This window comes from Perognathus longimembris, chromosome 13 (assembly GCF_023159225.1).
Source record: "Perognathus longimembris pacificus isolate PPM17 chromosome 13, ASM2315922v1, whole genome shotgun sequence".
In the NCBI taxonomy this organism is placed as follows: domain Eukaryota; kingdom Metazoa; phylum Chordata; class Mammalia; order Rodentia; family Heteromyidae; genus Perognathus; species Perognathus longimembris.
In genome coordinates this window covers 18828214-18850074 of record NC_063173.1, presented here as the reverse complement: position 1 = coordinate 18850074, position 21861 = coordinate 18828214, and the positions used below count along the sequence as shown (strand labels likewise).

Here is a 21861-nt window from a genome sequence, read left to right as displayed (position 1 = left end):
CAGAGAGCAAAGGGTACGGTCATATTCCAGAGGAGGGCAGCACAGGATTTGAATTACTTAATGCAGGCAAGGATGGGGTGGCGCATCCCAGTATATTGGGTGGACTCAGGGCCCATGGCAAAGGGCCATGTGTTTTTCCTTCTCCTTGTGGAGTCCAGCCATTGATTGCCTCTGTGCACCTGCTGTACAAGGCTGGTTCGGTGGGTTCATTCCAGGAAAGTGATGTGTGGAAATACTATTTTATGTGGGAAGAGTGAGGTATATATTTAGAAGTCCGGTGCTCAGCTCCAGGCTGTCAGCTCTTGGTTGGGGAGAATGATGGGATGTGCTTCAGAGTTCATTATATCTCCTAGGCAGAATTCTGAGTTTAAAGGGTTGTTTTAAAGTAGCAAGTAATGGCACATATAAATCCTGCTTCCTAAGATACATACATTTGTCACTCCCTGAAATGAGTTTTTCACATGTACTTTTATGTGGTTGGCTAAGAGTGTAAAAACTTGGATGCTTTCTTTAATAGTAGCTTTTATTCTGCATGATTTCTAATCAGGCCATTCCTTTGTCTATGAATGTATGTGTTACACGCCAAGTTCTGGCTGATTCTGCCTACATTGGCCATCTCTGTGGTAAGCTCTGCCACACTCAGGCTCTGAAGTCAGGGATAGGATACCAGAGGGCCAGCCTGGCAGGAGGGGTTCACTGTTCGCAGGAGTGCATTCATAGAGCCTGGTGTCTTCCTGTATTTTGCTTGATATGTAAATGCACACTTGTGGCACTGTGCTTCCCCTAAGACCCTTGGAATGTTTTCTGGTTCTTGCTGAGTGCGTGCCACCTTCCCTGACTCTTAGCCCAGTGGCCCTTCCTAGATGGGCCTTGCTGAATCCAGGACCCCTGCACTGGATCCTGTTCTCTGTGACTTGGACTTCTAGAATGCAGTTGCCTGTTGTCCTTCCCAAGTGGATCTGGCTTAGATTTTACTAAGGTAAAATTGTGCCCCAGGAAGCTGATAGTAAGGAAGCCAGAGCAAATCTTCCATGTAAACATACCAAAGCTGTGTCCTGGAGTTGGAGGCTCGTAACCTTCAGGTAAATCCTAGCTCACATTTTTTTATTGACCTACTGTGTTGTTCACATACTGTGCTGTTCACATACTGTGCATATAGGCACCCCTTCCTTCCCACTGCACCTCTGATGTAGGTGTTGCTTTCCCCATTCTACAGCTGAAGGAAACTGAAGCAGTGAGTAGTTAAGACTCATCCATCTATAAGTGATGCAGCCAGATATGCAATCTGCTATAGCTATACTTGGCAAACTTCAGCAATGGCTCTGCCTGCTTTTACATAGAGTTCACAGAACCTGGCCACACCCATGCAACCCTGTTTCCTATGGCTAGATGGTTGGGACAGAGACCCATGACCTGTAACATAAAATATTTTTTTAATTTAATTTTGTTGTCAAGGTGATATACAGAGGGGTTACAGTTACATACATAGGTAGTGAGCATATTTCTTGTCAAATTTGTTACCTCCTCCCTCATATTTCTCCTACCTTCCATCCTCTCCATCTCCCTGCCCCCAAGTTGTACAGTTAATTTACAGCGTATTGTCTTGTAAGTACCGCTGTTGCATTGGTTTGCCTTTTACTCTTTTTTTTTTTTTTTTTTTTTTTTTTGCCAGTCCTGGGCCTTGGACTCAGGGCCTGAGCACTGTCCCTGGCTTCTTCTCGCTCAAGGCTAGCACTCTGCCACTTGAGCCACAGCACCGCTTCTGGCGGTTTTCTGTATATGTGGTGCTGGGGAATCGAACCTAGGGCCTCGTGTATCCGAGGCAGGCACTCTTGCCACTAGGCCATATCCCCAGCCCCTGCCTTTTACTCTTATCTCACCATTTTGATGTTCTCCTTCCCTTCTCTAATTCAGATAAATGTATATACAATACCCAAGGAACCTAAAATATATACTACTCGTATTTGATGAAAAAAATGCCTGCTACCCCCTGCTTCCCATTGTACTGCCTTCCATGGGTCCTGTGAAAACGAATGCAGATTATATGCATTTTTTGGTGGGAGGAAGTGATCAGTGGTTTTCATCAGATTTCAGAGGGTTCAGGGACACCTTGCATTCAACAAGGAACAAACAAACAACAGAAAAGCAGCTCTAGGAGATCTTGAGAGATGAATTGAGACAGCCACATGCCAGAGCTTAGAGAACAACAGCAGGAGGAGGAACTCAGGTCAGTAGCCAGCTGGAAAATGGAGTGGCTCTATTGTAGCCAGCAGGAAACTCATAACAGAGCAGGAAGGAGATTGCCGCAGCCTCTGCCTTGTACTATCTGTTGCTCCCTGTTGCTGTCCATTAGCTACTGCATGGAGGAAACAGACCAGGTGGCTTCAAAGTTGGGGTAGTAGGAGGCATAAGGCCCTTCCACAACTTCCATGGAAGGCTATTTGCCACCCTCGGGTGGTCTGTTCCTTTGGAGTCCCTGGAAGCGGCCTTGGCAAAAATCTTACCTAGTGAGATCCAGGCGGTCTCTGTGCATATTGAGGAACACTTTACTTAAAAGTAGTGTTGGCATATGGTGGACTCAATAAACATCAGCTCCAGCTGTCTCACTACAGCCCTCAGGGAAAAGAAAGTATTAGAATCTCCTTCAACTATACACAGGAAAAATGAAATGATCAAGCTCTGACTCTGCTGGCGGGAGAATGGCCATCTAGAGATGTGTCTGTCAGCGTGTCTCTAGGAACTGTGTATGGGAAAGAGAAGTCGGGCTGTAGGTGGTATGGAGGTGGTTACTCCGCCCATGTGGGCTATGTAGCTGTGGTGAGAGGGTGGGAGAGGGAGGCAGAAGAAGCTAACATGTTGTGCTAGGGAAAGACCTGACCTTGACCCACTGCTGTCAGTTCTGAAGAGGAACAAGGGACCACGGGCCAGTTGGAAGGGGAGGGAAACATTCTCCCCTGAGCCTCCAGGAGGAATCAGTCCTGACCCCACCTTGATCTTACCCCAGTCATATCCCTGTCATGCTCTTACTTCTAAAACCATAAGATAATGCATCTGTGATCTCTTATGTCTCTGAGTGGTCATTTGTTACACTTGCAGAAAGCAATCCCACTTAATGGGGCTGATCAGCAGCAGGGTTTGCTAAGACCTTGCTAGTGTCCATCCCTCCACTCATTGCAACAAACTTAGAGGTTCATATTATGATCCTGAGCAATCCGATGAGTAAGCTGAACTTCAGACAGGTTCAAGAGCATAGTGAAGGTCACACAGCCAGTCCAGGCAGGGCACAACAAATGCCAGGGTTCCACCAGGGTGCAAAGCCTGCCTTTGGCATTGTAGTAGGGCATTTCATCTTCCTGCCAAGTGCACTGCCTTGAGAATAGGCACCCTTTGGAAGCCTCTGTTCCTCTTGCAGCACTCTTTAGGGGCCAGTGCCAGCTATACCCAGTCAGTCACCACTGCCTCCACGAATTAAGTCCCAGGGCTTAATAGTGTAGAATCTAAGACAAGCCCTTTCCTGTCAGATGTCAATTCTTCATTTTATCAGCTGTGGAGTCCTGGGAGAGAGACCCTCATGGCTTTCTCAACAGCAAAGACTTTCAATCCCAGATTCGTTTCTAGAAGCAAAACAGAGGGACTCTCTGTGAGCAGAGGATCTTATTACTTACCCTCTTCCAAATACACTAACGGGGATTTAATGTGATTTGGAAAGTTTCTCTTGGGAGCCCAGACACATTGGAGGACTAAGGTCTTGCTTCACTTGGTGTAGGGACCCACCACTGTGATATACTAAGGTTCTCCATCCCATCCAGGTAAAGCACAAGCCCTGCCCCATTTTACAGAAGAGAAACAGAGGCTTGAATCTTGAACATGAGCCAGCCAAGCATTCTGCATATGGGACTGCAGATACGCACAGGGCTGAGGGGTGGGAGCCAGGTGCCAGGGCTAGGTTGTGGACCTGGATTGGATATTTGGATGAGGGTGGAGGAGAGACAGCATCCTGGACTGTGGGGATCACAGCAGAGGCCAGGCTGAAGGTGAGGTTTGGGTGTGGCTCTCACCCTCATTAGCAGTGCTGAGAGCCTGAACGTCTCTGGAGAGGCCACGAAGGCTCCTTAGAGGAAACAATAGTAACTTCCACCTGCAGGAAGTCAACAGGCAAAGAGTTTACTGGAAGCTGATGGGGGAAATGTACATTTGTGGACACTCAATTAGCCCTTTTCCTTTTAACACCAAGTAAACAATACATCATCACATTTCAAAAGTTGAAGAAAAGATTTTCAAATTATGGATTGGACACTTCAACTGGGTGAATGTTGCCATACCTAAATTATACTTTAGGGGCATTATTTTAAAGAGAAGGAGAAAAGAAAGAAACCCAAATATTCTGCCTAGAGCTATGCACAAGTGGCTCACTCCTATAAACCTAGCTATTCAGAAGGCTGTGATCTGAGGATCATGGTTCTTGCCAGCCAAGGCAGGAAAATTTGTGAGACTCTTATCTCCAATGAATCACTAAAATCAAGAAGTGGAGCTGTGGCTCCAGTAGTAGAGCACTAGCCTTGAGTAAAACAGTTAAGATATCACCCTGTTTCTAGTCACTGGCTTCTACATCTCATCAGCTACCCCCCAAAGATACAGGATGGAGCAAAGTCTGAGAGCAGAAACAGAAATAGCAGTGGTTATAAGACGAGCTGCAGGGCAAAGCAGGGTCCACTCCTCACCTGCCCTCAGAACCCTCTTAGCTGTCCCTTCTACTGCAGAGAAACAAGAAGCTTCCATCTGCTCCACGGGGAAGCATCTCTACAGGAGCCGCTCTCATTGATGCACAGCCTGGTGTGGGCAATGGGATGCTGACTGGCTGTCTGAGTTAAATCTCCTAAGTAGACCTGTCTGGCCTTCTTAGAATACCTATTGCCCAGCCCCTACATGGATCCCTAAGCCTCTCTAATCTCATTAGCACCAGGCCATCAGGACCCTTCCCATTGCCTGTCATATAACCCAAGAAGCAAGGACAGGGACTGGGGTCTGCTGAGCATAAAGTCTAAGCTATTAACTCTTATGCAACTCCTCCAAAAAAGCCATTGCACCTCTAGGTTTCTATTTGCAGCCATGATTGAAAGCTGGTAGAATAGCTCAGCTCCAGACAACGAAGCTGTCTGTGACCTGGTCCTCAGGAAGATAGGCAGAAAGAATGAGACAAGACAGAGAAGCACTATGATGTCCGTTTCACTGTAGAGCCTATGTTCTCACTCTATCTTGGGGTCTCAGTACTGCCAAGATCTTGCAGCAAAAGCCAGCGTGGCTAGGCCACCCACCCCTGTGTTTGGGCTGCCGGCTGAATGACCCATCTTCACATAGGTAACCTTCCTTCCTTGAGCATGAGTGCCTTTGAGAGCCTCAAAAGACTTGGCAGGGTATCCAGATGTGTTCCTCATGCCGGATGGTTAGCCAGAGACAAGGCTTGGAGGTATGGCTTCTGTTGCATTAGCTGCTAAGGCTTTGCAAGCCCTTTCCTGCCCTACTTCTCTCCTGTCTCAGAGAATTAGTGGAGAGGTTGTCAGGACGGATCTGTAATGTTCCACTATCATTCGGGGACTGTATGTCAGGCTCTGGAGGCTTATTCTGAGACCACTGTGATTTTTCCCTAGATGTGTCATATGCTCATCAATAGAACTTTCTGGAAAACAGGCTATGCACAATGTGGGGGAGGCCTTAACATAGAGATCTAATAAACTGAGAGCGTGTCTCCAAAAGCCCATACCTCTGTTCACAAGGGCCAACCTGGGAAGGGCTTGAACATGTGATAGTGAAAATAGACTTGGCAAGCATCTGGCAAGGCACAGCACCAACCAACCATCAGAGATGCTTGTGTGGCACAGAGCAGGGTCCTGGGGCTCCTGGAGCATTCATGCAACCTTTTTGCTGCTGGTTGATGGACTGGGAAAGGTCCAGAGTATCTGGAGAACAGATGTACCTGGAAGAACTCTGAGCAGCAGCTGTTTAAGTCTATAAAGGTATTCCCACATATACAGCTGGTCCACACCAGGGCACACCAACTGAGTGGCTGCCCCACCTGAAGGTGCTCGGATCTTTGGGAGGTGGGTCTCCTCTCCCAAGTGTGTACTGGCCCATGACATATGAGTGGGTAGGGATATGTGAGAACTCAGCAACAAATTCCTTGACATCTCTGAGTTGCCATGTCCTCCTATGCTCACTGGGAATGATGAGACCTAAAGGCCAAGAGAGGTAGGAAAGGCCTGGCTTTGCCACTTGGCAGGAACAGTGCAGTGGGAATGGGTTCCCTCTACTGGGGGACCAGTGGTTTTTCAATGTAGACAGCCAAGATCAGCCTACAGTTGGATCTCAAGATTATGTGCTTTGTTACTTGGGACAGCACCTATTGTGGGCTTTGGGATGCAGGCTTATAGCTTCATACACGTGGCTCATCCCATGCCTTTCAGCCTTGTAGTCTTTGTTGTTGTTTTGGTACAGTGTCTTACCAAGTCACCCAGGGTAGGCTAGATGTGTAATCCTCTTGCCTCAGCTTCCCAACTGCTAGGATCATAAACCTGTTCCACCATACCCAGCTAAGGCTTGCAGTCTTCACTGTGCTTCTCCTTTCTCCCACCCATCCACTGCCTGCACCAGGCCTGAACACATCCTGAAAGGCTGGTCTTGTTTTCCTGGTTGCAGATCTGCACAGCATAGGTCCAGCAGCATTCAGCCCTACCTCATGCTCTTCCTGCTTTGCATCTTGGTTCTTGTCAGCCCTACTTGTTATTCCTTTCTCTAGAGTGAATTGTGTGACTCATTTGTCTTATTCTTTGTCATCTCACACAAACATCCTCTCCTGTAGGAAACCTGTTCTGTACCCTTCCTTCCCCTCCAGGGACAGATGACATGTTTTACAACTTCCATCATAGCGTTGCTCACATTCTTTACATGTTGTCTTTACTATGGTCAGATTCTACACAGAGCAGGGGATATGTTTGAATAATCTTTGTATTTCAATACCCAGTACAGTTCTGGTGCAGAGTAGGCCTGCTTGTGCTAGGAATGTAACTTGGTGTAGAGCATGTTCCTCTATGTGCAAACTCTGGGTTCCATCCTACACTCCAAAGTAGGGCGGGGGGTGGGGGCAGGGGATGAAACAAATAAACTACTCAGAACAAATCTGCTTAAATGTGCTTGTTGCTTATCTGATAAGAGGGGTCAACACTTTTGTGGGCAGGTCTAACAGTAAGTGTTGGGTGTCCCACTGGATAGGACTGACCAAGCTATTTTTCCCAGATGCAGGCCTAGGGGGGTAGGAGGGTTAGATATCCTGAATCTCTTAGGCAGTTTCCCAGAGGATGGAATCAAATCAGCCTTTCTTCCTGTTGATGTCATAAGAACCTTGCTTTGCAACTCTTCTCTTCAAGGAGTGGTTAGCATCCTCTCAAGAGAGCTCTTCTGGGCAGTCTATTTATTTCCTCAAGGCTCTGTAATGAGCGTCTTGGCTATATTGGAGTCTTAGAAGAATAGGCAGGCATCAACATGTCTATGGAATTTGGGAGATGCCTGGGTCAGGAGAAACAGGGACCAGGTGGCCTGCCACCCAGTCTTCTGTGGCTCTGTAGATTGGTTTAACACACCCCAAGGGCATCTTGGGTTGGTTTATTAGAGGTGCTGGGTCTTTCTGCTGCACTGCCATCTGTGCCCAGCTCCTGGAAAGAGGGAGATTTGGAGTCTCCTTTCAGATTCATTCTGATTCTAAGCCCTTCTGTGTGAGAGTGGGGAAAGAGAGAGAATGAGAGAGAAAGAGAAAGGAGTGGGGGAAGGCACATCTTTCTCTTTGTCTCCCTTCCTCCCTCCCATGCTTTCAGGGTAAGTACTCAGTGACCAGTCCTGTTTCAGATACTTGGGAAAGGTGACAAATAATACTCTGGTGTAAAAGATTTAACAAGGCAGTGAAGGTTGTCTGCCTGTGACATATCCCATGGTCCACCTGAGAGCATCTAAGAGTGTACTGTTAGTCTGCATAGCAATACACAATCATTTGCTTAAGTGAACTAAGAAGATAAACCATTACTGCCCCAGTAGTACCTTCATGCTACACACTCCTGCTAGCCCAGACTCTAGTCCACTTTCATCCCTGGAAGTCCCCAGAGGGCAGGGACTTACTGATGGCCACTCTGCCAGGGATATTGCCCTGTTTATTCATTTTGCTAATATTGGTTGAGTATGAACTGGGTATGTTGTTGTAATGACTGCTGATTCAGCCAAGCAAATTCTAGACCTCCGTGAGCTCATATTCTTGTCAGGGAAAACAAACAACAAGCAAGATAAATGGGAAAATATAAAGGTGGGTATGAGAGGAATGCTGGGAAGGGCTCTTGTTGCATAGGACAGGCCTGGCTGAGAGGTAAGAAACATAGAAGCAGTGAAGGACTCTAGCTCCAAGGGAGACAAGGCTTGAGGTGAGCTGCCTCTGTGGTTTGCAACCAGAGCTCTTGTTGGGGATGAGACTGGGACTTGTAGGGTTCTGACCATCTGGGCAAAGGACCTCGTAGATGTCAATAGGGACAGGGATGTTGAAGGCCACTGGTGGAAGAGGACATCGTAAATGTTACAGCAGTGACAAAAATACGGTAACAGTAACTTAAAGGAAAATAGATTTATGATTTGTTCATGGTTTCAGAGATTTCATTCCTAGTGCTTGGCTCTGTTAATTCTGCCTCTGTGGTGAGCAGAACACCATACTGAGGTGAACACAGACACTGTTTATCTCGTGTTGTACAAGAAGCTGAGGGAAAGAACTGCAGACCAGATGTATTCTTCTAGGACATACCCCAAGTGTCCTACTTCCTCCAGCTAAATCATATTTCCTAAAATTTCCCAAACCTCCTCAAATTAGCACCACTCTTTGGTGACCAAATGATTAACCCATGAGCCTGTGGTGGACCTTTCATATTCCAACTATAGCAGCAGAGATAGCAAGATTTTCCTCAAAGATTAGGTAATATTTTCAGCTTCCTGGGCCATAATACCTACTCTTTCTTATAGCTATAAGCCATAGATAAACTGTGAACACAGGGCCATGATGTTTCAATAAAGTTTTATTTAAAAAGTAGGTAGTGGAGAATGGATTCATAATATGCCATTCCTTTTGTAGAGGAATGAATGAATGTAGAATTTGGAGGAGGCTAGTCTTTGATTTAATACACTTGACAAAGGGGTGGCCTTGGATTATTTTGCCTTTTCATGTTGGACTTCTTGTGTCTACTAAAGTAACCACTATAGATAACTTATTAACCAATTTATTTTAAAAATGATTATCAAACCCTATAAAGAAAAGGCACAGCAGGAACTAGATAGACAGGGCCCTGCCTACTTGGAGTCCATCCCAGGAGGACAAAAAGATAAGAACTCAACTGGTACGTGCTTGGTTCTTGGCAAGAATACAACAAACATGGCTTCCTTCTAGCTGAAGTGCCACTACTTCATCTTTGAGGACACACTGTGTTCAAGTTCACTGTCACTTGTACTCAAACTGAGTAAAAGTGTAGGGACACATGGTGCTATAATCCAGGACTTCAATATGTTTGTACTACATTATTATGCAACACAGGTCTAATTGTGAATCATAATTTTTTCATTAACTGATCTCATTTTACTTGGTAATATCCATTTAGGTATTTGAGAGCAATAAAACTACATTTCTTTTCAATATTATATGATTCAGTTGGTTCACTGACTTAGACTTTTTACTACCCCCCCATTCCAAAAGAATGAGTCATACATCATTTTAGAGATAACAAGGACCTTCAAGATCATACAAGTCTGCTTCCCTTTAAATGTACCCTCTAGAGAGAAGGATGAACAAGGGCACCCCAGCTCTACGTGGGATATTTGGGCAGGTCTTCACAGCCCTAAAAATGTTTGCTTTGTCTTTTAAATGTATGCACACTTAACATTTTGTTCCCCAGTATATCCTAACTTGCTTGATGAATTTTCTTTTCTTATATCTTTAAGAAAAAATGGTAACCAAGGTGATATACCATTTGGAGATGTGTGTAGACCAGCTTGCTTCTCTGTAGAGCTAGTAAACTACTGTGCATACATAGACTTCCCAGGATTGAATCTCAACTTCTTCACTTCCTTCTGTGTGAACTCAGGCCAGTTTCTTGTCCTCACTTTCTTCATCTGCTCAATAGTGATTATCTGGGAGAGATGACTGATAGGAAAGACACACTTAGAAGAAGGTCTGGTCTGTGGATAGAGGAGCTCTCAGTGAGTGCTGTCTGTTAAACTTATCCTAGAAGTTACACACGTGTCAAGTTAGAGGATAGCACCAGAGAGGAGGTGCCTTACTTATGGTCTCCAATGAGACTGGCCAGCACCTAGCCATCCTTTACATATCTTTTTGCCTCTCTTGCTCACTAAAGTCTCTGGTATAAGCATATTCTACTTGTTTCAGAATCATGGAATGTGTTCCATAACAGCCTCCACACACTTCCGGTGATGAGGTCTTCCTACCAGTGGACTAGCCCCTCCACGTTGAAAGGACCTGGGTTTTGGAGAACCTCCTTGTTACCAAGCATCCTCCTCCCTCCTAGGCCTGCTCTTTGCGGAATAGCACAAGAGGAGATGTATTCTATAGCTCTGATCTAGCCTGTTTCTTTTAGGTGTGCCACATTCACATTGGCTCCATGCAAGGGATACTGGCAGGTGTCCCAAACCTGTCTCTCCGGATCCTTACCTATTTCTGCTTTCTCTTTCCTTCCAGGGCATGGGCTCCATTTCTTACTTACCTCACATATTTATGATCATAAAAGGCATTGTCCAGTAGGCTAGGCATCTCTATTCAACTTCTCCGATGTCTAGCCTTAGAAGATTTGTCTGACCACCAGTTCCAAGAAACTAATTTGAAGTCCTGGCTTGTGGGCTGTGCCTGGCAAGATCTATCTATTACCCTCCCATAAAAGAGGTGTATAAATGACCTTCCCTTGTTAAAATAACTTTAATTACCATTGATTATGTACTCATTCTGAGATATACACTGATCTAAGAACTTCATATGCGTTATTTAATGCAATCCTCACAGATCTCTGTGGGGGGGAGGGGGTATCATGATCCCCACATCACAAGTGGGATAATTTTAGCTCAGGAAGATGAGAGCGTATGCTGTGATCTTGTAGCCAGTGTATGGTAGGATAGGATTTGAATCCCTAACTGAATCTAAAGCTGTGTTCTTCCATCCCCTGTATATTCTTGGGAAGTCCCTGGGTAACTATGAGCTGTTGCCGACCTCAACAGGGATCCAGCAGGCAGTATCTAGAGTGTGTGACAGACTAGAGATGGCTTGGTCATCATCTGAATCCTTATCTCCTCCACTGTGAACAGAATCAGAGTAAGCAGGAGGTGGTGTGGCTGGTGGTAAGCACAGACAGTTATGTGCCACAGGGTAGACCAGTTTTCAGCAGCACCAGACAGTGGAAAGGGAGATGCTCAGATAGGATGGAGCAGATGTGAAGACCCTTGGCTGATTGTGGTAGTCTTAGGACTCATAGGGGATGGGTTCCAGCTGGGGAAAGAGAAGCTGAGACCCAGTGGAGGACCAGGATAGTATCCCTGGCAGGAATGGGTCTATGCTGAGGGTCTATGCTGACGACGTGAGGTACCAGGAACACATTTCATCAGTTTCATGGCTAACCCTGATGGGTGGATTTCTATGTCCCGATGTCTAGTGGCTATTAAATTGATAAAGGAATAGACTCATGGATGAATGAATCTTTGGGAAGCATGAACAATTCCAATCTTCTACCATCCAGCAATAAAGGGGCTAAAATTGTTTTATCTAAGTCTGGTGTGAGGAAGGGAAAGGGGTTGTTGTGGCATATTTAGGAATACCCTCTGACCCACTATCTCCTTATCCCTTCTTTCTCCAGAGGCTCCTGCCAAGCCCGAAGAGGCAGAGGCTGAGCCCTTCACAGACTCCTCTCTGTTTGCACACTGGGGCCAGGAGCTCAGCCCTGAAGGCCGGCGCATGGCCCTGAAGCAGTTCCAGTACTACGGCTACAACGCCTACCTCAGTGATCGCCTGCCCCTCGACCGGCCACTGCCTGACCTCAGACCCAGTGGGTGAGCGAGCAGAGTCAGTGACTGGGCCCCTGTCAACCTGCCTGTTGGCGAGATGGATCTTCACAGTGCTGGGAACAGAGTCATGACTGGGCATCAGACCTCTGGGCCCCTTTCCCACTCCATCCAGGGTTTGTCCTCTCTGCATCAGTGTCTCTATCTGTTGAGTTTAGGGACAGCTTCCCTCCATTAGACAATTTGAGGACCTAACTCACCCTCTAAGCGTATTATAACCATCTGATATTCCCTCCAATACATCATTTTAACCCCATTAGTTGCATTTTTATGAAGAATTTTTTCCCTGTAAATTAGTTTTTTTAAGGTGCATCCATTTTCCAGGACTAACAAGTCATTACACCCGACAGAGAAGTCTGTCTTGACTTCTATCTTTGTTACAAAGGATGTTCCTTTAAGGTTCAGTTAGAATTTTTATTACTCCTAATTATTAAAAATGTGGGCACGTACTACAGCTGAGAAAATCTCATTAACTTTTGTGAGTTCCCCCCATATCTTCTTCCCCCCTCCCTTTTCTCTTCATTTTTTTTAAAGTTTTTATTAAAGCTACAATCTGAAGTGAACTTATAGCTGGAGTATTTGGGAAAGATCTTGCAGCTAGGTTGAGTGGCTATGCTGTTTTAATGGGAAGAGTTCAATTTAGTTCCATTGACATTTATTGAGTGCCTACTGTATACTGTATACTTGAGTATGGTTGTTCTTGGCCCGTGGAGAAGCTGACTTGCCTATAGAGATGAAAGGGCTGGGGGCCTACAAAGGGAACGAGGACTGTGTATTCACTTAAAGATGATTTGTGAAGTCCTCGTGTGTCTAGAATGGAGTAGTGTGCAAAGCAGACCAGAGTCTCTGTCTTCTCAGAGCTTGCATTTTAGTAGGTTGGGAACAGATAATAAACAAGTCAAATACGTAGTGTATGGTGTATAGTGGTAGTGAGTACAGTGGGAAGGGGCATAGGGACCTCCTGGGACAGGAATGATAATTGTAGATTTTTATGGATGGTCGGAGGAGGTCTCACGAAGAGGGTAGAGCCTGAGAGAAGAGCTAGAAAAGTTGAGGAAGAAAGCCATGTGACTACAAGGAGGCAGAAACAGTCTCGGCAGAGCACATGTTTGTCATCCCAGCTACTCGGGGCATAATTAAGAGGATCACAATTCTAAGGGCCATTTTTACTACAGGGAAAACAAAATAAGACCCTATCTGAAAAGGCAAAACATGGTCTGGTGGCCTTGTGCAGAGTATCAGCCTTGAGTTCAAACCCCAGTACCACCAAAAAAAAACAAAAAACAAAAAGAAGGAGGAGGAGGAGGAAGAAAAAGAAAAAAAACAATTCAGGCAGAGGAACTGGCAAGTTCTACTCCTAAAGCATTAGTGTGCTCAGCATGCTTGAGGGAGAGGAAAATGGCCTGTATTGCTGGAACAAGGGGGCAGTTGTTGAGCAATCTACAAACTTCAGATTCCAGACTCACACCCAGACCAATTAAACGAGGGTTTCCAGGGTGGTGTCCAGTATCTTAATGTTTGGCTCCAAACATTGTGATTCAGATGAAAAGCTGAAGCTGGGACTCACAGAAGGGCTTTGTAGGCTGTTGTGAAGTGTTATTGTTTACTCTGCAAGGTAGAGATTCATGGGAAAGACTGTAGCAAATTGGTAACATGTTGGACTTGTGGCTGTCAAAGGGCCCAGTAGCTGCTAGGCTAACAGGTGAAGGAGGAAGAAGAGGAGGCAAAGAGAGTGGGCAGAAGGCTCCTGTGTACCCAAAGGAGAGGCAGAAGAATGGGGCCGTGATAGCCCCCATTGAGAGGGAGCTAGAAAGGTGATGTCAACTATATGTCATAGAGCCTTAGCCCACCAGGCATGCTATAGGGACCATCCTGGGTCTAGGAGAGATGCAAGTCGCATGTGGACATGAAAGAGAAACTCCAGCGAAAACATCCTGTGGTAGAGCTGGAAACTTAGCCAGCAGAAGAGCCAGGGATGTTGCAGCAAATCTAGCACAAAAGAAAAGACAAGGTCAGCCCATGTTTGTTCAAAATTAAAGGGAAACTGAGAAATAATCAACAGGAAGTTGGCCCTCACTACTGCTTGTGATAACAATAACCAGTATGTGGCAGGCTGGACTTGGGAGTGCCTTTTCCATTGACCCATCCACAACTGCAGTGACAACAAGAAAAGTCACAACCTGTCCTTCCCATTTCTAGTGGAGGAAACCAAAATACAAGAGGAGCGAGCAAGCACTAGTAGCTCATGCCTGTAATCCTAGCTATTCAGGAAGCTGAGATCTGCGTATTGTGGTTCAAAGCCAGTCCAGGCAAGTAAGATGGTAAGACCTTTATCTCCAGTTAACCACCACCCAAAAAAAGGTCCAGAAATAGAGCTGTGGCTCAAGTGGTAAAGAACCAGCCTTGAGTGAAAAAGCTGAAGGATAACACTCAGGCCTAGGTAAAAGTCCCAGTACAGGTACGCACGCGCGTGTGCACACACACACACACACAAGCACACGCACACTGAGAGTGAGTTTTGTTTCAAGCCACACAATTGAACAAGTAGCTGAACTTGAGCCCTGAACCCTACATCTAATGCCAAATCTGCCCTTGGGCTGTGGCCCGCAGCTGTGTTTCTTTTAACATACCATGCTTGCTGTACGCTCACAGTGGAGCCCTTTAGTCACTTTCAATGGGGTTCGAGGGACTCCAAAGGATGCTGGGTGGGAAGAATTCTGCAGTTTCCTCCTGAGATCATTAGAACAGAAAGAAGGCTCTTCCCTCCATCCTGAGCTTTACAGTTTATAGAGCTTCCATAGCTCCCCTGGGTGGCAAGGTGACTTCTGTTGGCCCATACTCTAGACAAAAAAACACAGTCCAATAAAAGTAGAGAACACTGAGCCTTCTCAGTTCTCAGAGAGGGCACTGGGTAAGTGGCTTTAACAGCAGACAGTTTCTCTTTGCACATGAACTTGGAAGGCCCTGACCGGTTCTATTTCAGCTTACACGCCAGACACACACCCAACACAGAAAGCTGTTAGTGGACCACTCAAAAGAGCGTGCACTTAAGGAGAACAGTGCTTTCCTTTGTCTATTAATTTCCATGAGAACATTCTTGCCTTCTAACATGCCCATCACTTGGCTCATCCTGTCTAATTAATTTCAGAAACACATTGCCAATGGCCTGACTCCCATCATACTTCAAACCACATTGGAAAACATTTCTACACAGCATAAGCCACGTCTTCTGGGTGTGCCTTTTGAGCTCTATTTGTATTAACCCCTCGGGCTTCTCTTGGTGACTTTCTGAAGTAGGTACTGTTACTAGTCTCCACTTTACATAAGAGGAAACTGAGGCACAGCTTCCTGAGAACAGCTGCTCTCAAGATAAGAATTGCAAATGAGCCCAGGCAGTGTGGAAATGGTATTTGTTCCTGTAACTACAGTACTATGCCCTCAGAAGCTATCCATGTGTGTCCCCATCACAGGGTTGGAGGCCCTGCTTTAACATAGCACTGTCACTGCTGACCAGTTCAGGAGAGATGAATGTTTGCTTCTACATGTTGGAAAAAGTGATTTTAGTGAGCATCAGATTCATTGCCGAAGCTCAGAGCTGTGCATTGAACATGGCTAATGTTCAAACTTGAACTTAGGTAGATGAAAGCAAGTTCCCTGTTACCAAGCAGTCTCCAGAGACTCTTGCCATGTGGCTATTGCTTAAGCCTGAGCCCCTAGGCCTTCTGATGCCTTCTTTTACCTCCTGTCTGACCCAGGAGTGGGGGAGTCCTTGGATTCTGCTTTTGGTGTTCTTAGCTTTGTTCTTCTAAATTCTAACCCTGATGATATGTTTGATTATCCTGGAGAACAAAGGGGGTGCTCAGGATCCTGTGCCTCCCTTTCATTACCACTGGCTGGTCCCTTCTGTTTTCTCTTCTTTTCTGGGTGCTCTAAGATGTAATAGGATGCATTTTGTCATTTGGATGTGTTCCAATAAGGCATAATCAGAAAGAAAAATAGTCAGTCCAGTTGGTTTATAGGCATCATGAATATATTCACCAACAAATTTATTGAGCACCTAGTGTATGTCAGACACCAGCAAAACATGGGACGGACTTAGATCCCATAGCCCACGCTGAGGTGGAAATTCAGACAGAAGTGGATGGAGGGGAAAGCATTGATGGAAAAACTAGTTGATGCCTCCTAGTCCTTGGGAAGGACTCAGCCTGCCAGCTTCCTATGAGGTAGGAGCTGGACTGACGACCTCTATCAGCCCTGTCCCTCTGAAGTCTCTGTGGCCTGCAGGGTGACATGTGCAAGGAACCTCCTTTTTCTAACTCTGATGTTCACCCTCACACTGGACGGAAGCACAGCACTTTTCTTAACCTCATACATAAAGAAAGAAGAAACGCTTCCTTTCTCAGAGGCCTCTGGGGACATCAAAATGTTCCCCTTCTCTTGATTCTCCTTACAGGTGCCTGGAACACCCAGAAGACAGGACATCACCATTCTCTTCTGCCAACCCTCACGAGCCTCCCTCCCTTGCCAGGCTCAAGGTCTGGGCCAAAGATGTGCTTGTTTCCTTCCTGTGTTGGGAAGACCAAAAGCCTCAGGGTTACAAGGAAGAAATGCTACATTCCTGCTTGCTAGACTGTTCTCTGTCTCTTAGTCCCTGGATATAGGAACCAGAGCTCTATAGCTCTTTCTGTGTGCCTCCTCCTGCTTCCTAGTGTTTACTTCCTTTTTTTCTTAGGCTACAAAATTGCCATAAGGGTAGCAAAAAGCAGAAAAATGAAAAAAAAAGTCTTAATTGGGGTGATACCTGCAGAGGCATGCCAATTTGTTAGAATTATACACTTAAGGCCTGGGTGTTTCTGTGAATGTAAGTCAAACAGTGATGTTTTGAAAAATGAAGTTATGAGAAAGGGCTTGAGGAAGTCCTTGCCCTTATGCCCTGGAGGGAGAGTAAGGACAAAGGAAGCATATTTTAATCACTGGGAGAAAGGTTATGAGCTGAGAAAATGGACTGTACAAACTGAATCGAGCTGGCTTATTAGGCAGTGAGTCAAGGTGGGCTTTCTACCCCCAAACAATGGGTCAGGATGCTGCAACAGGTTCATGTCACATTTATTTTTTTCCTGCAAGCAGTGGTTATTTCCAAACAGGGCCATAGGAAATTCTACTTGATCAGGGGGAATTGGGGGGTGAAGGGATGGGGAAGAGACTGTGGTTATGTGAGTAGGAGACTGAGGGCCCAAGTCTCCAGCTTGAGGCTTGCCATGTTGTCATGGCAACTCCATGGTCTGCCTCCAAGGCAGCTCAGGGCAGAGCCCCTGGCAGCCACTACTTCCTGTCTCCTGCTAGAAACCTTCAGAGGCTCCTGAGCCTTGTCAGTATTGACTCTGCTTTTGTTTTTCTCCAGTCCCTCCTCTGAGATCCATGTCCCTTTCTAACTGTGGTCAGAGTAATAGGGGTGATAGGTGGGTTAGGGTCTGAGCTGAGTCACCAAGGGCCAGTAAAGGAGAATAGACCAGTTTCTTCAGCCCTAGGAAGGAGTTACTGGGAAAAATCCATGCATAAGACCTCAAAGGAGCCCAGATCCAGAGCTGGAGTGATCCTGTCCTGATATCCAAGTGGGAAGGAGCAGGACAGAATGAGAGCAAAGAAAGTATGCAGGCCTGAAACCGAGTCCTGGGGTCTCCTAGCATGCAGGCCAGGGTCTGCTCAAGATGCTGTGGTTATTTGCAGTCAGGGTTGTGTGTATAATTTGGAGATCATGGTGCCTGAGTGGGCAAGATTATCTCAACAGTGCAGACTCCATGTCTGAGATCTTTGGACTTTGAAAGCTAACAGGGCTGGCTTCATAGGGTTTGGAGAGGCTCGTGAGATGTCCCCATCCTCATTCCCTGAACTGTGTCTATGATATGCTACAAGGCAGAAGGGAATTAAGGTTGCTAATCAGATGAGAATATGGCCTAGAGATGGAGTGCTTGCCTCATATACATGAAGCCCTGGGTTCAATTCATCAGTACCACATGTAGAGAAAAAGGCAGAAGTAGCGCTGTGGTTCAAGAGGTAGAAAGCTAGCCTTGAGCAAAAAGAAGCCACGGGCAAGTGCTCAGGCCCTGAGTTCAAGCCCCAGGACTGACACAAAAAAAAAGGAGATTATCTTGGAATATTGAGGGTGAGCCCTTTGAAGTCACGGGGCACTTCAAAGTACAAGAAGGCAGAACAGAAAAATGGCCATGAAAGGAGATGTGAACCTTTCCTGATGGCTTTGAAGGTAGAGGAACAAAGGAAGGTAGGCAGCTTGTAGTAGCCAGAAAAGTGATTTAGAAAAGTTCTCCTGAATAGGCTCAGAAGGAAAATGGCTCTGCCACACTACAACTTTAGCCCATGACACCTAGGTTGGACTTTGTGATTTCCAGCTCTGGAAGATGACAAACTTGTATTGTCCTGAGCCACCAAGTCTGTCACCATGTGTCACAGCTGTTGTGTTAGTACTAGAAAAATAATACACTCAGTGATTCACTGCATAAGTCTCTGTAATTGAAGGGCTCTGTGCTTGCTTTAATGCTCTGTAGTCAGACACCACAATTTCTTTTGGTATCCCCCTCCCCTCTAGTTGTGTAGCTGGTCTAATACTGAACATTTGCAAGACTAAGAAACCACTCAAGTTCCCATAGTTGCTATAGGACAGAGCTAGGAATTTCATACTGTCTTCATGACTTCAAGATTCTACCTCATCATCTGTCCCTGTCAGGCTGAAGGGTGTTTCTCTGACTGGGTACCTCAGCCCTGGTGAAGATGTGGAGATCTCTGAAAGGCCTGTCACAACCTCAGAACAAATGGGGAAAAGAGCATCCTTAGCAGTGGTCCTGCTGGCACAATGAAGATACAAACTGTACAAACATCGCTGGGGAGAAATGCTCTTTAACTAAAGAATTCTGAGATAATACTTCTGTTCTTGTTAGTGTTATACTCATTATGGGCCAGTAGTATGATGTTGTTCTTACACAAAAGGTCATTTTGAGTCATAATTAATAAAAGTGGAGTATCTGGAAAGAGGGAGTTGATAGTTTTGTTTGACTCTGTTATTGAGATTTTAACTGTAGAAATGTATTTTAAGAGATCTGGAGAACATGGACCATTTAAAGACCAACTACCCAGAACAGAAAGTGAATTTATATGACAGATAATATTTCCACTCAGATTATATGAGTGTGAGGATAATCTAGTTTACTTGCCACTGTGTGGATCTGCTCACCCACATACCTACTACATAGAGGCACTAGTCTCTAAGGTGATGGTATCTTCAAGGCTAGCTGACTTTTATTTTCTTTTTTTTTTTTTTTTTTTTTTTGGCCAGTCCTGGGCCTTGGACTCAGGGCCTGAGCACTGTCCCTGGCTTCTTCCCGCTCAAGGCTAGCACTCTGCCACTTGAGCCACAGCGCCGCTTCTGGCCGTTTTCTGCATATGTGGTGCTGGGGAATCGAACCTAGGGCCTCGTGTATCCGAGGCAGGCACTCTTGCCACTAGGCTATATCCCCAGCCCCTGACTTTTATTTTCTGATCAACTGTTTATTTTAACTCCATGTAGCACCTATTCCTCTAACATGTAGGGTGTTTGGGGGAACAGAGGATCTCCCTGTCTCCTGTGGGTTACTTTCATTGTAAATAATTCTTCCCCCTATTTTCCTTATTAAAAATTGACATTTACTTAAATAGTCACTGGAAAGGGTGTTTATTAAACTCCTTTCTATAAGAATAGAAAGCTGAATGTCTGATGATTACATATTATATTGCAGTTTGCTCACCAGCAATTCCTGGGACAAATTCTGTTTCCAGATCAGGAGTGCCGAATTCCTCGCTTTACAGACTGTTAAAACTCTCAATTTTCAGGTGTCAATTGTCATTTCCACATCTGGGCCAGAGATGGTATCTTGTGAGGGACCCAAAGCCCTGGCTGCACTAATTATCTCCGCCCTGGTGCTGTCCAGTCTGATAACATTCCTGCCTATAGAGTTCTCATGGCCTGAATTTATCTTCCTATTCATGACTTCAAGAATTATTTATGTATTTAGGCACCCAGTGCTCTTTGAGTTTTTGCTCTGTGATGACCATTGTGCCAGTAACAAAGGATTCTTCATCTACAGACAGGTTCTGACCCCTTGCAGCTTATAGCCTGGTACAGACCATGGTGTTTGTGAACTAGCATATAAAAATGCATGGTTGTGGTATACTATGACATTAAAGAAGACACAAGCATCCACAAGAGTCTAGTGGCGGGGGTGTGGGGGGGATGGGGACAGTCTTCCAGCCCAGGAAATGAAGTCAGACTCTCTGTCCTGGGATGGATAGATACTCTCAGGGACTGAGGGATCAACCCTGTTCAGTAACTACAGGTGCTTGAGATTCTTGGTGTTCAGTGTAGACCTATTGCCACATGCTCTGAAGCTAATGATCGGGCTCTAATTATGGCAGCGTGGTTCAAGATATCCTGAATGGCTCAAGATCTAGTGTCTTAGCCACACTTCTGCAGTATCTCTACTGATTGATACTCATATCCACAGTGCATTTAATGTCAGTCTTCTGCTTCCTCTTCACCATTGCTGCTTTCCTGGACATATGCTTGCAACCTCCTTAGGTTAGGATATCACACCTTCAACTATCCTATTAGGGAATCCTTAAGACAGTTGATGGTCCTTCTTTAGTAGTGTGAAGTTTGACTACTTAGCATTCCTGAGTTCAACTACCTTATAAACCAAAAAGCCAACCCACTGATAGTTCCATAGGAATCAGAAGTCAGTTTCTGACCACATCAGTCTGGACTAAATGATGAGGACATAGGATGGAAGACTGAGAAATCTCCAAGATTATTTACCTCAAAGGTAGTAATGTAACCTGGAGGTAATCTGAGGCCTCTAGGACTCAATAATGGTCATCATAATTGCCTTTGCCATCCTGGTAGTAATTCTCTCTCCTCTCTACTCTCATACAGAATTGGTGGACTATGAAATAGCACCACCCATCATGTTTCTGGGGTAGCAGAGGAAGGAAGGTGAAGACCCTCATGTAAGAAAGGTTGAATATAGGCTTTAAAGTCAGAAGCCAGACTTAAGCCCTGGGAGATAACTTTCCATCTCAACTTGACTTCATTCATCTGTAAAATTAGGAATTAATTTTTTACCTGCAGGATTATAGGAAGAAATAAAATGTGAAGAAAAGAGTAAGTATCTGTGTACCTTCTAGCATGGTTTATGGCATATTAGAAACACTAAATAGGTAGAAATGCTATTATTATTTCCAAGAACTTTTCACAGAGTTCCTGGGTCTTTAGTTCCAGAGGTTGTGGAGATAGAGACACCAGCTAGAGGAGTGGGAAATCTTGACTTTTCTCATGCCCAATGAGAACACCGACATTGCTCCTGTAAGTGACTTTCATTAAGTCTAGCATCCCAGACATAGACAAACTTAGATAACTATCTAATCTAGAAAGATCTAGATAAGAGGCATAAGTATGCCAAAATATGGATCATTCAAGTTCTGTAGGTACAATTGCTGGTGTTTGAGGACATTATTAGCCTTGAAAAACCAAGAAGGGGGGCTCGGGATATGGCCTAGTGGCAAGAGTGCTTGCCTCCTATACATGAGGCCCTGGGTTCAATTTCCCAGCACCACATTATACAGAAAACGGCCAGAAGTGGCGCTGTGGCTCAAGTGGCAGAGTGCTAGCCTTGAGCAAAA

At 45.4% G+C, this 21861-nt stretch overlaps 1 protein-coding gene across 1 annotated transcript in view; it reads left to right on the top strand.

The window, feature by feature from the left end:
* Positions 1-21861, top strand: part of Galnt18 (polypeptide N-acetylgalactosaminyltransferase 18) — a 307200-nt gene that overhangs the window by 143289 nt on the left and 142050 nt on the right. Inside the window, exon 2 of the mRNA XM_048361612.1 lies at positions 11931-12123. Within this exon, the coding sequence (XP_048217569.1) occupies positions 11931-12123 (193 nt within the window). The remainder of the gene's footprint in view (positions 1-11930; positions 12124-21861) is intronic.